This window comes from Ammodytes marinus (genome assembly GCF_949987685.1).
Source record: "Ammodytes marinus genome assembly, chromosome: 5".
Lineage (NCBI taxonomy): Eukaryota > Metazoa > Chordata > Actinopteri > Uranoscopiformes > Ammodytidae > Ammodytes > Ammodytes marinus.
In genome coordinates, this window is record NC_137234.1 from 27,492,659 (window position 1) to 27,511,430 (window position 18,772).

Here is an 18,772-nt window from a genome sequence, read left to right on the forward strand (position 1 = left end):
TATCATGGGAGAATCCAGCCTCAGCATTAAAACATTTACCTATGGTCTTGTCTCACATTACCAATTTAAATGTGGCTTTTCTGGTGGACTGAATTAATTATACTCAGCGCAGCCTAGACTTAAATCAAGTCAGCTTTTGACTTGACTTTTTATGTCATTTTCATAACACCCTTTGGATGTTGTTTTGCTTCAACATGAAGCGATATCTGACTTTATTTACATTGCCCAACTTTTGTAAGGTGAATCCGGACTTGAGAGCTGACCTGGCTAACACTTGACACATCAGAAAGACTCGGATTATCAGACTGTGTTAAGTGGCTCCTGACTGGGAGGGGTCAAAGTTCAGCGGTTGGTGCCCATACTGTTTGAATACCACGGTCACACGACATTATACCATGACCACGTGACATATCTCCTGTTGTACTGCATTGTCTATCACAATGTCTATGTCTCTAAAGGAATCCTCTGTGAATTATTGTCAGACATGTTGAATTTGTTAAGAAACCGGTAGACAAAACATGAAGTAAGCTACAGGAGGGGGCGGGGGGAGACGACAACACTCAAACAATAGTAGGAATGCCCTGTGTTCCTTTGTTGGCATTTTTACCTCTCAGAATTCCCCATTGCTTTCCTGCCTGCCTCAGCAGGTCTATATACGTACCTACATTTTGACACTTTTGACAGTTGATAGCTTATGTGTCTTCAGGTTATAGGACCTAAAATCGGCCTTGGCATGTTGTTCACGCCATATCATGCCAAAATCAACCGTTATATCACCCGCTCATAACCACTGAGTCCCTCTTTTCTGCCAAAGTATCTCTAAACTTCAGTATAGTTGGAAATCAGCTAAGCTTACTAAAGTGCCCTTAAAAGGATAACTGACAATATGGAATATTTTACCTTGTAGATACAGTACAATAAAGTGCATCCTTATTAGGGCTGTCAAGCGAAAATGTATCTAATTAATTACAGGCTCTGTAATTAATTAATCGCATACTTATATGACACTTGTATGCCAGTTTAGGTCTCTCTCTCTCTCTCGCTCTCGCTCTCTCTCTCGCATAGCCTATGCCGACTCATTCACCATCATCCTACTCATAGCCAAAAATATTGACACACAAACACAAAAGAGGAAAAAAGGCAGGCATAGGCTAGGAAAAGTGACAGGAGGCTGGAGTCCGTTTATGCAGTAGACGAGGCAGCTAGGAAACAAAAGTGAGACACACAGAGGAACATTGAGAGTTTTTAACCTACAGTAAATTGTTAATTAGGCACCCACAAAATCAATAATGCACAGACACTGCGGAGAATAACATAAGATGTCTTCCTACCTTCATTCTTATTTTCCTGAAGCCTCCCATAACGCACCCATAGAGACCTCGGCCCTTTCCCCTGAATCTTTCTTTACTTTTTAATCCCGTGCGGGCCGTGTCTGCAAGCTACAGGTGCAGCTGCGCTATCATCGCAACCCTTTTTGCACCGGTTTAAAGGGCACTATAGAAGTGCGATTAATCTGCGTTCATTTTTTTAACGCATTCTTTTTTCTGTTATTAATTAATCGAAATGAATGCGTTTTAATTTGACAGCCCTAATCTTTATATATTCAAAATACATGCAGTGTCATTGCATCAGCCCGCCCCCACCCTCCTCGGTAATGAGGCTGCCACTATGCAGGTGTTTCCTTTGGTGCATTGTTACTGCAGGCCCCTGCACCTGAAGACAAAGGCATATCAAAACACTATGAACACTGAGTTGTTATCCCATCTGAGAGGTAAGGGGGGGGGGGGGGGTGATGATGAGCACATTGTTCTCGTTTTTGCCTGTTTTGTGAAAATGTAGTTTTAATACACCATGAACATTTCTGAGGTAATAGCCAGTGCAATTTTCATTTTAAAACCAGTAGTGGATTTTGTAAAGTGTTGACAGAAGAAATCTCTTCCTAAGTGGTTATAGACGAATAACTCAAATATGATGTAAAGTATTCGCTGAATCAGAATAATCCTATTTGGAAGCTGTATTGTACAAATATATGTCAATCAGTCATACTGTCTACCTACAAATCCCCTTATACACTCAACAAAAATATAAACGCAACACTTTTGTTTTTGCTCCCATTTTTCATGAGATGGACTTCATTCCAGAAACACAATATTACCATTTCTCTCAAACATTGTTCACAAATCTGTCTAAATGTGTGATAGTGAGCACTTCTGCTTTGCTGAGATAATCCATCCCACCTCACCATAAGCCTTTGGAGACGGCTTATGGTGGAGAAATGAACATTCAATGCACGAGCAACAGATCTGGTTGACATTCCTGCTGTCAGCATGCCAATTGCACGCTCCCTCAATGCTTGTGGCATCTGTGGCATTTTGCTGTGAGACGAAACTGCACATTTCAGGGTGGCCTTTTATTGTGGACAGTCTTAAGGCACACCTGTGCACTAATCATGATGTCAGATCAGCATCTTGATGTGGCACACCTGTGAGGTGGGATGGATTATCTCAGCAAAGCAGAAGTGCTCACTATCACACATTTAGACAGATTTGTGAACAATGTTTGAGAGAAATGGTAATATTGTGTATCTGGAATGAATTTTAGATCTTTAAGTCCATCTCATGAAAAATGGGAGCAAAAACAAAAGTGTTGCGTTTATATTTTTGTTGAGTGTAGTATGATGTAAAATGTAAATTAAACAGTCCAAATATTGCCCTGATGATCATACATGACCTGTAACAGCAAACGAGACCATCAACGAAAAGAACATAGTTATAATTAATGCATTTGCACGGGTCAGATTTTTCCCAGGAAGCGGTTTACAGCTGGCTGACCGGGACAGCCTATGTTTCCTGAACGGTACTAAATAAAAGTGTTATCTGCTTCACCATCGTCATACTACCATTGTAAATCTTTTAAAAATCACATATAAATGCATTATCTTATCGCCAAGCATCTTTGGTCTCACTTCATGGACGTATTTACAAAAAAATTAAGCTGCCACCAGCAAAAAAAAACTACCACTTTTAACCAAAGGTGCCACTAGAATCGACAGAAATTCAGCTACCTTATCTACTTTTTTTAATGTACATATGAACTCATAAAGTAATGAAGACCAACTATAACTCTTGTGTTTTTTATTTCTTTTTTCCAGATCACAAAAAGCCTTCAGGAGGGCAGGCACATCACCTGTCGTCAAGGGCTCTCGCCGTCGTAGCAACCACAGCCTGGCCCAGCCAATCAAAGCCAAGTCCCTTCGTCTGATACGGAGTGGTAAGAAGCCTCTGGGCCAGGCTGCTCCCTCCTCCTCTACCTGCCCTCCTTCTACCTCCCTACCACCCTCAAGTCCTCCACTGTCCAGTGCACCTCAAGGCAGGGAGCAGCTAGAGCAGCAGGACACACCAAGGGCAGCTCTGATCAAGTAAGAAACCTCCCATGAATTGTGTCTGCGGACAGTTCGAAAAGAGTGTGAGCCGTTTTTTTCCGCATCACACTTTAAGTTTCAGTTCAGAACGATGCAGGTTCACCTCCTGTCATAGATGACTCAGGAAATAATTTCCCCCTGCGTTTAAAAAGCTCTGATATCCCAGATTAGCATTTTACTGTAAAGGGGCTCATTGAAACTGGTGACAGTGGTCGGTGTTTAGTACTAACATCCACAAAATAAAAAGATGTTACACAAAACACTTCATTTGTATTTTAATTTAAATCTCTTCCCCCGCTGGAATTCAATTAGTTATTCCACATTATGTCTTCACGCAGTTAAAGTGATGTTGATACATCACTAAACATTGAATAGCATTACTCTTAAGTATTGAGTGTCTATCTCAGCCCATTTCACAGTGACTTTCATTTAACCCCACCTGTGTTTGCTTTTACCCTTTTGGTTTACAGCTTAGCCAGATTTGGACCTAACTGTGTAGTTGTCATCTTGATGAATGGAGAGATTTGAGGTGAATAATCTCAACACAATAAGGTGAACTGGGGAAGGAAGTCTCTGATTGCTAGGGGATGACAAACGGATAGCTACAGTATTTATTCTGGCAAAAGTGGAACTACTTTATTTGCATTTGCATAGTTCAACTAATGTGATCCCTCATTAAATTGGTAATACTGGTGTATCAGCATATACTAGGTTACTCTACAGTGAGAGTATTCATGAATGATTATTTTACACAATACAGTAATCCAAACGAGACATAAAAATGAAAATAAATAGTTTTAGGATTTGGTCTCTCAGACTTTTCTCCATTCAGAAAATGCAAAAACGTTCTCAAAAATAAATTCAATTAAAGCTCCATCCTCAATACGTATCATGTCAAAATCAGGAACATACACTTTTTAAACTAAATTTGTCGTATATCATGATATACAGGATAGTATAAGAATAAATTCATTTATTCTTCCACCACATTTAAACTCAGAGTATTCGGTCTTTCTTCTTCAACACTGCCTCTACTGTATATCTTCCCATGTCATTGTGCAGCAGCAGTAATGTACTGCATCTTTGAGTGATTTTTCTTTTTGATCAAACATATTTTTCACAATAGTGCTCTTTTTTAAATAAGCAATCTGGTCTCTCAGTTTTTGGCTTTTACCACATTTCTCACAAACCATGGAGTAGGTAAATCAATGAAGTCAGTAATGAAAGCAATGTGTGGCATGTAATGCTGTGGAGGTGTTGTAGTCCCTAAAACAAAACAAAACAAAACAATGCCTGGTTGATGCCGGCTGCAGAAAGGGAAAGACAAGAATGGACACCTGGGTCAGCTTTTCTAGCCCAAGGCCCAGGTGAGCTTAATCACCATACGACCCTCCCATGACAACCAATCTGTGGAGAGGACAACATCCAAGACTGTGGGAGGGTCTTGACAAGTCCCAAAATAATAGAATAGCCCAATAGTGATCCAATTCCTTTTTCTGGACAATACAAATGAGCACATGTGTGATGCAGTTTGGGATATATAGAGAAACCCATATCTTCCAACATATGCCCTACTTGCCGAGTCTGCTAGAATTGATGTACCATATAAATGAACCATTCTAGAAAGAAACAGAGATCCTCATATTTATCTGTAACAACACTTTTTTTTTCTCCACCTGGTTTTTGGAAATGCAAAACTTGTATTTTTTTTAACTAATTTATTTTAATTTTTAATTTTGATAGTGTCCAATTTTTACACAATTAATCAACACATGTTAGCATTGTCTGTATATCTTCCTCATTTCCTGACAGCAAAATAAATAATCATGAATTTCTGTTCAAGTCAATGAAAGCATGACAGCAGTTGAGATGACCATACATATATCAGCAGTAAACAATTATGCCAATATAAAGTTATGCGTACATCCACTGTGTCCTTGTTAGTTTCAATGTGCCACAGCTATCACTCCTTGGTTGTTGAGCATTTAGAAATTGTTGGCTTACTTGCACTTGCCCAGTGTTGATTGCCAAACCTTTAATTCAGCTGACAAATTGGGATCAAGTTGTTTTTGTTGTACCTCGTGCCCTTTATCTTGGGTTGACAAGAGCCATCATTAAAAGATAACTCATGTTCGTCAACCTTTTGTCCTGGGTATTAGTAAGAAACACACCATTTCATCCTTTATTCTGCCATCACATGTTGATTTGACACAACTGGCAAATGATTAACCACTAGTATTTCTTGTTTAGTCGTGACATTTTACCGAGGATTGCTTCGTATTGTCAAATCTCCTATTTTCTAACCACAAAAGAAAGCTTAAAAGAGCGGCACTGCCCCACCCACACACACTGTGAACAACAGCCATGTGAGTGATAAGCAGACCTATTGGTTTGTGTCAATGGTATCCCACTTATGTGTTTATGGTCTTTTCCAATGGGTTTATGACATGAACATGTGTGAGTGACTGGGAGAAAGAAAGAGTTAACCCAATCTGCAGTGTTTTCCATAACATTTTACAGCAGGGCAGGGTGGGGACACACCACAGCACTAAAATAGACCTGTAGTTTCCTGTTTAGTAGGTTACGCACCTTCTTTACAACTTGTCCCTCCCAATCATCTCAGGGAAGGTGTGCAGTTATCGACTATTGACGTAACAGCGTTCTTCTTTTGTGTGTGTGTGTGTGTGTGTGTGTGTGTGTGTGTGTGTGTGTGTGTGTGTGTGTGTGTGTGTGTGTGTGTGTGTGTGTGTGTGTGTGTGTGTGTGTGTGTGTGTGTGTGTGTGTGTGTGTGTGTGTGTGTGTGTGTGTGTGTGTGTGTGTGTGTGTGTGTGTGTGTGTGTCTGGATTCATTTCTGTTTGTGGAAATGATATTAATAGTAGTGAGTGGTGTTCAGCTGTTCCCTTTTAGGTGTGGGAACCAAGGAAATACAAGTGACCTGTACAGGAAGATGAGCTAAGCTGTCCCGTCTTCACTACCTCAGTGATTGGACAGTATCTGCCTGCCAGACACCCGGCCCTAAAAATGACTTTTCCGCTTTCTGTCGCTTTCCAAAATGCATGAGGTCAGATCAGGGGGAAAAACTTTCCAAATGGAGCAGGTGACAGAGAGAGATTTGATGAATAGCGAATGTGGTCTTCGTACAGGAGGTCTTTAAGCCATACATCAACTTCTTCTTCCATCAACTAGTTTCCTTCTTGCTGTCAAGGTACATTCGATAACAAAATGGCCTATCACAATTAATACCAAAAATGCATTCAAGCAAATGTATAATCTGGGGCTATGGCAATGCCCAGCTGCTCTTGTTGACATGTCAATATTTTGGGAAAGAGTGAAATCCAAATAGTTCCTAATGGTCAGTAGATTGTAAAGTGATTTAAATTAAAGCTCTCTTAATGCATCCATTAACATTTCATTTAATAAGAATTATATTTGATACCATGACCAATTTACTGTGCATGTCTGTTGTAAAAAAAACATATTCTCTATATTATGTTAAATTGCTGTTCATTGGAAGAATATGTCGTCTGTCTAGTCTACTCTCACCCTAATTAAACTTAATCAAAGTAGGAGACCTTTGCATTGTGATTACATGACAGGTTTCTTTGCTTACTGCCGAACAGGATAACAGTTATCATGCAATTCTCAGATTTTTCAATTGGTATATTAAATTTAGATTAATCTCAAAATACTCACGGAACTCATGCCTGTATGCAACCTTTCTCTTTGTGTCCTTTCTTCTCTGACATGCACATGTTGACAGAATTATGACGGACAAGTTTGCAGGCAGGAAACCTTTGTATTTTGTTTTTTAGTCACAGCACACCATTATAACTGACAGGGTGCCAGGTAACTTGCTCGACCAGTCTCTATAACACTCACAGAGACACACATGCACACGTGTCTTTTACACTCGAACGCACATGTGTCATCCCGTAAAATGGCACGTATTTGTCATTAAACTTTTACGAGATTAATTTTTTTGGGACACGATGACAGATATAAACACAGGCGTATATTGTTTCTCTTTGGCATCTTTTCAAAGAAACAGAAGTGTGTACAGTTACCTACTGAAATCTAACTCTGGCTAGCCTTAGTTATTGAAGTGTTCAAGGAATTACTTTCAATCTTATTATTACATTATAATAAAACGGCTTGTAAATAATTTCTGCCTTGGGGTGTGTGTGTGTGTGTGTGTGTGTGTGTGTGTGTGTGTGTGTGTGTGTGTGTGTGTGTGTGTGTGTGTGTGTGTATTTTTTCTGTTCACACAGTGATATTGTGGGGACTTGCCTTTCTTTGGGGAAAAAATGGAAGTCCTCATAATGTAAATGATTGCATTTTAGGATGAGGACTTGATTGAATGTAAGGGTAGGCAAGTAGTGTGTGTGTGTGTGTGTGTGTGTGTGTGTGTCCACCTGGGCACTGCTGCGGGCCTAAATAGTTGTTTGGCCCCATTGTGTGAGGACACCGATGAAGATGATCATTGTGTGCAGGTGAGCAGGATAAAGTCACTAACACAATTAGAGCCGTAGCTATTCCCATGATGGAGCAGCAGAACACATGTGACCCCCACAGCCTGCCAGAAGTGTATGGTGTGTGTGCATTCATGTGTCCCTATGACCAAAAATGTGCAGGAATTAGTTGGCCAGTGTTTTTCAATTTGGGATGCATGTGTTTTCGAAAGAGACATAACCACAATTGGTGTGTGTGTGCATACTGCATGAGCCTGTGATCAGCCTGAAGCTTGTCATCTGATCCTCTGGGATTGTTGTTTGGCTGTATGTTCATCAGTGTTACGAGCCAGTGTCTCTCCCACCCTGTACTCATCTCCTCTTATCTGGGGAAATGTTTTGTGTTATTTTGTTTGACGTACACGTGCACATGTTTATCAGTCCATATTAATATTTGAGACATTCAGCATGTGATGATATTTTTTTTGTTGGCAGGTTGTTTGTGTTTGCGCTGTTGTGATTTTTTATTTAATTTTTTTTTTTAGCTTTGCGCGCTTCATCGGATGAAACACGATGCAGAATAAATTCAGGGTCGTGGCCATGTGCATGAAAGGCTTCTAACTCAATCGGGCAAACTCAAGCACATGCATGGATGTGCTCACCACACACACACACACACACACACACACACGCTGTTGTAAAGGGAATTGTCAAGGTGTAGTGGTGTTATGTAACAAGGTAGTGAGGATACAGGACGGATGAGTGATCAAACACACACAGCTCATCCTATTTTAGAGAAACAAAGCGACAGTGGAAGCCTCATTGCAGTGTTTGGTGCCAAGTGATACATTCATTCCCCTGACTATACCAATCACTCTTCAGTGTACACTAGTTTACAACAAATTCATAACATTCTGTAATAATCTCACAAAATGTTATTTTCATACAATTTAATAGTACAACATACAGTACATTCCTCACCTCTGACCTATCAAATAACTTAACATCTCAAATGGACTGTATTCTAGTGTTTTTTTAAGTTTAAGTCTTCATTTGTCAATTACACAGACACAAGGCAAGTCACACGCGGTAATCAAATTTTTTTTTTCGCTATCCCCTCCTACACATCTCTAACACACACATGCATTTATACAGGAGGGGGTCATTACGCAGGGTCGCAGCGCTGCCGTGCCCCTGGAGCAGTTTGGGGTTAAGTGCCTTGCTCAAGGACACAATGGTAGAGATGGTGGGCACCGTAGATGTAATACCAGCCGCCCTAGTATTACAAATAACACCCTCCTGTCCGGTGCCGGGGATCGAACCAGCGACCTCATGGTTGCTAGTTGGCCCCCTTATCTCTAGGCCATCCTACTACATTAGTAATGGTGTTCTATAAAAGTGCAGTTTAAAGTCAAAACAAAAATGACAGAATACAATACTGAGCCTCTTAAAGCTTTTCAAATGCACAACAAGTTTGCATATGTCAAATCAAACAATTTCAACAGGTCTACTGTAAACACAGAAATAAGCCCCCTGGATTGTAGCTGTAACTGTATGTGGAAACTTTTTATTTAAATAGGCTATATAATATATATGGCCCCATCTTTTACTTGCTAGGCTTTCTAGAGCAGCCCCTTTCTCGGCTGAAATACCTTTTTAAATGATAGAGGGCTGGTGAAATACTAATGCAAAAATATACTGTATGTTGATTTGTTTTAAATGGAGTTTGAAGTATACCTACCTTCTTAAAGCATACTTGTATATTGTCATCTGTGTTTGCATGATGAATAACTCCATCTCAGTGGACATTTATTGAAACATTATACTTCCATTCATCATATACTAAAAATGTGCTGATGTGACAAGCACCACATATTAGCTTTTTAAAAACGTTAGCGCATTGTTCTTACCAAATGTAATCATGTCATGTGAAACGTGACTGTTTTAATCGACCACAGTCTAAATCGTCATTGTCCCATTGGTCCAAGTGATCTGTTTATCTTTTTTCAAAATATCCATCCAGCCTGTGTGCAGTCTAATTGGTGTTGAGCATTGTCGTCTTGACACACTACACCACTCTGATCTAAATCATTCATGACATCACTCCAGATTTCCCAGCGATGCGCGGCTGTTGTTCAGGGGCTGTACTCATGTGAATGACACAATCCTTCAGGTCACACGCCGTTGCAAAAAAAAAAGACTCGCACTGATATCCCACACAGTGGTGTTTGTGTGATCAAAGACTCAGTCTCAAAGCCTCACAGAAACACACACACACACACGCTACTTTTTCAAGAAAGTGTCAGCCCTTAGTCCGGAAAGGGTTTGAAAGAAGATTAGCATACAATAGCAAGATGTGAATTAAAGGTGAATATCTCCTCACGATCCCGCTACCTGTCCAAAAGGTGTGTGTTTGTGCTGTAAAAAGTATAAATTGTTAATATACAGCCTAGGCTCTGTAAACAGGCATGTTGCTAGCCTTTGTTTACACACCTGCTTACAGAGCCTAGGCTGTGTATTTACACCAGATTTCTTTTCAGTGCACACACAGTATGGACCGGTAGTGGATTGTGAGGAGATATTCACTGATTTGAACTAAATGTAATTTCGACAACAATTAGTTAGTTCGCCCTAACCACTGACTTCGCCTTTTAACAGTTACACTTGTTTCTCCCTTCAGTTTCCATGCATATGTAGACAGTAACTTTGGATGCTAAATGTCTGTTTGTCTCCATGTCTCCTTTTTCATGTTCCTGCCAAAACCAAGGTAGTGAAGGTTCCCTTTTGTCATACCGTAGATCTTCGAACAAGTCATCCTTGTAGTCATTATATAGCCTACTGGGATGTCTAAAGCCCCTCATTACAGATTAAACCCTAGTCTTTCACATTTAAATGATCCATGACCACTTTTAAATCAATCTTTATTATGCTCGTCCCATAATTATAGTGAAACTTGTATAAAGAGAGTTCAAAGAGTGAAGTTTAAACACTGAGAGGGGGTCAGCCTGAAGGCAGAGGTACAGTATAAGTAATTGGCAGCTTTGGCCCACGCCTTTCTGTTGATCTAGAAAAGGTGAACAAAAGCTAACGGGTATAAAGGTAAAAGCGAGTGAACCTTGAATGGACCACACCTCGCTGTTTTTCTAAGAACTGAATGGAAAGGCTCCCCTCCGTGCCTGCAGTGAAGGGAAGTGATAAATTGCATAGATAGAAAATAAATTGCTCCTTGGCGTCATTGCTTTCCTCGCATTCCTAGAAAACTGAAAAAGACTGCGTGTGTTGATATTCCACCAAGACACATCCCATAAATTGTTGCTTATCTTCAGTTTTAATGAAAGGCTCGGTTTGAATGCTAGTCCCCACACTGAATGGAAAGGTCAAAGATAATGACTGTCGGGGGGGAAAGGCCTACCAAGGTTAGACGTATAAAAGTGAACAGGGCCAAGATAAAAGGACAATGCCAGAACCTAAGTCTGCTGACGCAAAGGGACTGAGGATGGTGTGTAGATAATCATCTGAGATTCAAGGATTAATTTGCCACATATACTCAGATTTCTCAATGAATCTCAAACAGTGAATTGCAGGGGATGTCATTCTCTAGAGAATTTTCTAAAAGGTCAGTGTGCAATAATAACAAAAAATAATTGAAAATGAGTCTGCCTAGCAACGTCTCAGCCTGTTGGAAGGCTTGTATTACCCAAAGCAACATGGAAGAAACACCAACACATTATTCTGTTTTGTATATGACAGTACAGTCACTGTTGGGTTGATACCATTGGCAAGCGTTGGCATGAAGCTTTTTATTATTTCTGTAGACTGACTGACATTGGTGCGGTTATTTTAACGTAATTCAAAGGAACGTAATCAAAGGAACCTCCAACGAAAAAGATGGGCGAAAAAGCACAACTGAACGGCAAAAGGAAAATTTCAACTCGTCATACGAAAAGAATGGCTTCTTTGTCAACCTTTTTATAACAATACAGGAATTTGTCTCAGAACACTTGAGTTCATGCAGTGGAGGAAGTGGGGAAAATGGTGCTTATAATGCCCCCATCTCCTTTTGTTTAATCTAAGCATCTAACAAAACACTAACCCTGTGGCTCCTAGTGTGGCTGCACTGTGGAAAGGTAAAAGTGAACTTGCTTGTCACGTTTGTTTGTAATCACAAACACGATCAGCAAAGTTTTGTCTACAGACCTAGCGTCTATAAAAATTGGTAATGTTGTAGAATTGAACTACAACCCCAGTTAAGGGATCCGTAGAAGTGAGAACTGATATGCACTCACTATTTTCCTTTCCCTGGTCTGCCTTTCACTTGCTTTAAATGGACTCACGAGCTAACAGTCTTTAACTACCAAGCACTTCCGATAGCCCATATGTAAGATTCTATCTGATATCTGCTGTGTCTTTTCCGTTAACACCTGTTGGGACCAGGATGAGGGAGATAGGTATGTGAAGGCTGGTGGTAGTGAATGATCGGGTCTATTGTGTCTCTGTAAAAAGGTATAGAGTTGTGTCACCGAGTTGCCAAATGAACCACCCCCGGTTCAATTTAAAGAACACAGGCCAGGTAAGAATGGATTGTCAGAACATCAAGCAGATACAGTCCCCAGTGTGTGTGTTCTCTTCCTAAATTATAGAGGCCTTTCTTCACGTTATTGTTTACCTGTTGAACCGCCTTCCCCCCTCTCCACAGAGGAGTTCAGCCCTCATTGGAACTCCAGTCATTTGCTGTAACACTTTTAGACAGTCGCTGAGATAAAGTGTGCTTCCAATTTCATCCTCTGATTTTCATTTAGCCATCTACTGTACATTATTGATACATTCACCTAATATAGAGTGTGCTTTATAGAAATGCATGCTCTCCTCAAGATTCATTATGATAGCTTTGATGATACACTTCCTTCCCTTATGGTACTTGGGTCATGAGTTGGCACCTGACCAAGTTCTGTTAGCCAAAGATGGCTCTGGAAAAAGCTAACATTTGAGACCTACTATGGCATGAACAGATACAGTGGATTTGGCCTGCCGCAGTTAACCATTGTTCCTCAGAGGTTAATTGTCCGCCGGTGTTGGATGCAGCTGAATGCATATCTGTGTTAAGAACGTGGTTAGGGCCCAAAGAGCCGAGTAACTGAGCTCAGTTAGTGTGACTTGCTGAGTCACAGGAAATGGTTTTACTGGTGCAGCACATTACTGCTGTCTGTGTCTCTCCAGTTTCCTTCTGGCCCCTTACAATGTAATTGAATTTAAATTATGCATGGTGTACGGCTGCTGGAGCAGAGAGGTAATAATTACTGTCTTTGTTCGTCTGTGTGTGTGTGTGTGTGTGTGTGTGTGTGTGTGTGTGTGTGTGTGTGTGTGTGTGTGTGTGTGTGTGTGTGTGTGTGTGTGTGTGTGTGTGTGTGTGTGTGTGTGTGTGTGTGTGTGTGTGTGTGTGTGTGTGTGTGTGTGTGTGTGTGTGTGTGTGTGTGTGTGTGTGTGTGTGTGTCAACGTGAAACACTGTTCTATGTTTATTTATACATGTATGAAGAAATGCAGATCATTGAATGTACTGTCCAAGCTGTCAATATGTTAAGTCTGTAACCATTTACTTTTGTGTGTGGGTGTGTGCGTGGGCACTCACACAGCCTCTTAGACAGAAGCAACTTGAGCTCAGTTCAATTGTCTGGAGTTACCCGGCTAACACATCCCCATTACTGTACCAGGCACACAATAGACTTTACATGACAGTGTGTATGTGTGGGGGACAGGGTTCTGTTCACCTGAATATGTAACTCAGCCACCCTTGTCCAAAACATTCCCACCCAGCTGTATTGTGGTCCCAGTCTTAATGTTTTAGCTGATCCATTGTGGCCTCCTATGACTGGAAACTATATTAACTCTTGTTGTAGGACATGGTGATCAGTCATGCGACTCACTCTGTCAGGCCTCAACATGTCAAGAGAGCTCATTGTGCCCAGTTTTGGAGGATGTGTTTAACAGAAGACATGAACTGTGACTCTGAACTCAGTAGATCTGAAGCCAACCCATTTCTGTGGTGTGTGTGATCGTTATCAAATGTTGTCAAAACCCTGGAAGTTATCTGTGGTTAATATTTACAGGCTGAAATGTGTTGGAACGCTTTCCCGTAAACCAGGTCACAATCTTTTGGGAGCGCCTCTCTTTATCTGTCGCATACTCAGCTGTGCAGTAATCATACTTAGCCATGCATTGCTGTGCTGAAGTTAAACTTTTTTTGATTTGCTTGTTGTGTGTTTGATTTGGTTTCTTGGCCTAGAAGTCGATGGACAGAGCAGGGTTAGACATCAGCGAATAGCCTGTACCTCAGCAGCCTCAGTCTGTTTAAGTTGCTTTATTTATAACCTCTCTCTCTCTCTCTTCGTTCTAAGCCTCTAACCGGTTTTAGTGCAGGTTTTGTATTGCATACATCAATCCCTACAAGCGCATTCATTACGGGTTTTCTTGCCCACTATGTTATTTTATTTTAGCTTAAGTTAACTCTAAATTTTTCAACTGAATTTGTTACATTTTTTGTAATTTTGACATTTTTGTTATATATAGATTAAACAGACAGTTATTAGTGGTACTGGATTTGGCTGTGTCCCCCTGCTATCTTCCTTTATGCTAAGCCAAGCTATTCCTCTATCCGCTCAATACTCAACAGGCTTGAGTGTGATGTCAATCTCATGCATGCAACACTGTCAGATTACAACCAGTATTGTTTTTCAGTTAAGTGCCGTGTTCCTGCATTAGTACGGGGTAACGCGAGTGTGTTGAGTGTGATAGCCAGCATGAAGGGTCCGAATAGAGATCGAAGGTAGATGTTAGACGGTTATTGCTTCTACGAGTCTGGGTTTCCCCCTCGACTGGAGGAAACTGCACCTGCCATCCAACCAATATGGGCGCACGTGTAGACACACTAAACGGATCATTCCCCATGCAGGTCCTGCTCCAGTGATTGTGTGAAAGCATTGGGTGGTGACAAAGATGTCTTTTATTTGCTCTTGTTTAGCCGCGCTTGTGTGTGGGTGGCAGGGGGTAAATTATTCTCCAACTGGTCTGTGTTTTTTTTGTTTTTTTTAGCCATATGTTGTCATATTATTGGTGCCATTCTGATTCCTCTGGAGAATACATTAAACAAGCTGCACCTTTGTTTCCTCCAAGACTTTCTTTGGGTCTAAATGGGATTATTCAAGTTCATTTAAAGCCTGCGGACTGAATAGTATGGGGCCCAGCTCACCGGTTGCACCATAGGCTCGGCCTGCTTAGTGGCGATGACTGACTTTGCCGTGCGCTTGTATAATGTGGGGCCAGTGTCAAGGAGCAACATTACCATAGTGTCAATTCTTCCATTGAATTACCTCCATAGACTCGTATGGTAGAAAGGCCAGACTGAGGATTGGCCACAGTGAATAGCTGTTTACCATCCAGACGGTTCTGTCTCCAACCACACGCAGCTAAAGCCACCGTAGCTAACCTGCTCAGGGTAATCTCTGCACACTCACACTGACTCACACACGCACTGGAAATCAGGCCACACAACACTGACGCACTAAAGAGGAGAACATACTCACACACTCATCTTTCTCTTCCAAGCACATGTGCTCCCTCAAACTCTCTTACACCATGGTCAAAGCTGGACATTTTTTAATCCACGGAACTGAAGTGGTGTTTATGTCATGTGGAGTTGAGGCTTACTGCACTGTAAGTGGTTGACGGAGCAGAGTTAAGTTGTTCTGACAATTAAAAAAAAAAATAGAAATGAGGGTGTGTTCACAAATGTTTGTGGTTTATGGCGACTGAATAATATCTTACTTAATTGGTTGGTTTGGGCAGATTAACAAACTGTCTTTGGAGTTCCTGAGAACATAAAGGCCCAGTTTATAGAGGAAATATGTCAGAGCCAAGATGGAAGATATGATCTGAAATAAATACAGGAAACCATAACCAATAACTCGGGTCAACCCAGAGGAATTTACAGTGGTTTTAAACAGTAGGAACGCCAGAAAAAGGAAAATGACCAAAAGAAAATACATCCACTTTAGTTATATTGGCCCAAGTCACTTGCAGTATCTCAGAAAATAAACCTACCACAAATATGATAAAACCAGGGATCCATTGAAAACCTTTATGTTTCATACAGTCCTGAAAGTGAAGCAGGACCTAATGCACAATGCCCCTCGTGCACACATCCATGCACACGTAAAGTTTGTTTGACAATATGGCGAACCAAAAAAAGCACACACACAAGTGTGACATGGTTCCGTGAAAGACCTTTCTGACACAAAAAAGCATTCGTGCAATCTTTCTGGATGTGCACCCGTGTATGCATAATGAGCTAAAGTTAGCGTTTCCTGCTCAAGTTAAACACTAGTTCAAGAAAGGAAAATGCATTAATTCTTTATCATCGCATGATAGAGATTCCTTCTTTCTTTTAACTTTTTGACCAAACAGAACGTCAAAATACCTGCACATTTGCTTCGGGAAATTCTTTTGTTCATTTTTATTCTAAATAATTTGACTCGGAATTCCATTTGAACAAGAAGCCAAAAAAGTTGGACTTTCTGGAAACTTTAAACTAATATAAACTGGTAATATATATATTGTTTCTGAAGCTTCCTTAATTTACCCTCGTCCTTGTCTTTCTCTTTCAGGGAGTTGTCTTCCAGATATCAGACCAGCGTCCCATTCAGGAACACCAGGGAGTCCAAACTGATCTGACTTTGAAGAAGGAAGAGGAACACGACTGAACGAGTGAAGAGAAACAATGCACTAAATGTTTACATACCAGATTAAACTAGCGTGGTCTGGAACCCAGAGGAGACGCAAACTCACTAAGAGACCCAAATTCAATCGCTAACTGTCCAGGGTCCATAACAGTATTAATGCAAACTGCATATCATCTGAAGTAGCCATTAACATGATGTAGAGCTTTCAGAATAGAATTCTACCGGAGTATTAAGCCCAGTAAACCCAGTATTAAGCCCGGTAAAAAGATACTGCTAATGTTTTCAATAGGTTCTGTCTTGGTGTGGTGCATGTAGACCAGATATATTTTGATACTACTCTGCAATGGATATTTTTACAGAGATCCATAAATGCTTAACCATGACTGTGTTTTTATTGTCTTACATAGTTGGCACTAATAAAATATTGATATTCTTTTTAATGGTGACTTGTTAATTATTTAATAGGATGACAGTGTTCTGTGTTTAAAGTGTGTGTGTGTGTGTGGGTGGGGGGGAGGGGGTGTCACCCATCTAATTGGAGTTGTGGGTGAAGGGATGTCTGACGTAGTGAACTCGCAAGTAAAATTTGAGAAATGCAACTGACCTGATTTGCCCTTTTAAGCTGTGTGTGTGTGTGTGTGTGTGTGTGTGTGTAAGCACCATGAGTCACTTTTTCAGAGCTTCCAAAACCACACTAATTATCTTTAGTCGACGTTGGAACTTCTTGTATCGAAATCAGTAACGGCTCGACACTGTTTGCTCCCACAGCCTATTATGCTGTCCTTATTACATTTCAATTGAGTGACGAGTGATGTTTTATGAAATTGATATTAAAATGTCAGTGGGGTTTTGTCTTGGATAAGCTGAGTTATGCTCTGAGGTTAAAAGTGGTTTCTTGGTTAAATGTTTAAAAGGACCGCAATATCCTGACAAGCAACCAAATATGCAAATAGTAAACTAAGCAATTATTTCTTAGGTGGGACGTGAACCAAGTGTCAGATTTCAAGTTACAGTTAGTGCTGATGTCCTTCCCTGACCTTAATGGATGAATTGTATTTCCATTTTCTTTTATTCAAGCTTGCAGATCTTGCGGCTGCACATCCATGACGCGAACCCTCTCGTTCCACCACATCCCAAAGGGGCTCTATTGGGTTGAGATCGGCTGACTGTGCAGGCCGTTGGAGTACAGTGAACTCATTGTCATGTTCAAGAAACCAGTTTGAAATGATTTGAGCTTTGTGACATGGTGCATTATCCTACTGGAAGTTGCCTTAAAGGCCTACTTCACCGGTTTGAATATGAAGGTGTATTGAATTCTGAGATCCTATGTAGTATAAATGTGCAAAGAAAAAATTTAAATCGGTTCATCCTAGCCTGAGAAAAGGCAGAAAGAGTGTTTTTTTTAACCCTATATTTCTCTTTCTCGTGACATCACAGAAAGAGAAATATAGGGTTAAAAAAAACGTACTTTGTAAATATTACTGTGATGTCTTTTACTGTGACATCACAGTAATATTTACAAAGTAAGTTTTTTTTTAACCCTATATTTCTCTTTCTGTGATGTCACGAGAAAGAGAAATATAGGGTTAAAAAAAACACTCTTTCTGCCTTTTCTCAGGCTAGGATGAACCGATTTTATTTTTTTTTGCACATTTACACTACATAGGATCTCAGAATTCAATACACCTTCATATTCAAACCGGTGAAGTAGGCCTTTAAGAAGATGGTTACACTGTGGTCATTAAGGGATGGACATGCAAAAATACTCGGTGTAGGCTGTTTAGACAATTCTCAATTGGTACTGAGGGGCCCAAAGTGTGCCAAGAAAATGTCCCCCACACCATTACACCACCAGCAGCCTGAACCGTTGATACAAGGCAGAATGGATACAAGCCTTTATGTTGTTTATGCCGAATTCTGACCCTACCCTTTGTATGTCGCAACTGCAATCAGGACTCATCCGACCAGGCAAGATTTTTCCAATCCTCTACTGTCCAATTTTGGTGAGCCTGTGCGAATTGTAGCCTCAGTTTCCTGTTCTTAGCTGCCAGGAGTGGCACCCAGTGGGGTCTTCTGCTGCTGTAGCCCATCTGCTTCAAGGTTGGACGTGTTGTGCGTTCAGAGATGGTACTCTTTTTTTCCCCTTTTCTGTTGCTCGGTTTGAAATTC

At 40.7% G+C, this 18,772-nt stretch overlaps 1 protein-coding gene across 1 annotated transcript in view; it reads left to right on the forward strand.

Moving 5' to 3' along the window:
* Positions 1-16,796, forward strand: part of LOC307251053 (uncharacterized protein) — a gene marked incomplete at its 5' end in the record, with an annotated part of 63,028 nt that extends 46,232 nt beyond the window's left edge. Inside the window, 2 exons of the mRNA XM_080028361.1 lie at positions 3,152-3,418; positions 16,529-16,796. Coding sequence (XP_079884487.1) covers positions 3,152-3,418; positions 16,529-16,595 — 334 coding nt within the window. The 3' untranslated portion in view covers positions 16,596-16,796. The remainder of the gene's footprint in view (positions 1-3,151; positions 3,419-16,528) is intronic.
* Between the last annotated feature and the right edge of the window lie 1,976 nt (positions 16,797-18,772).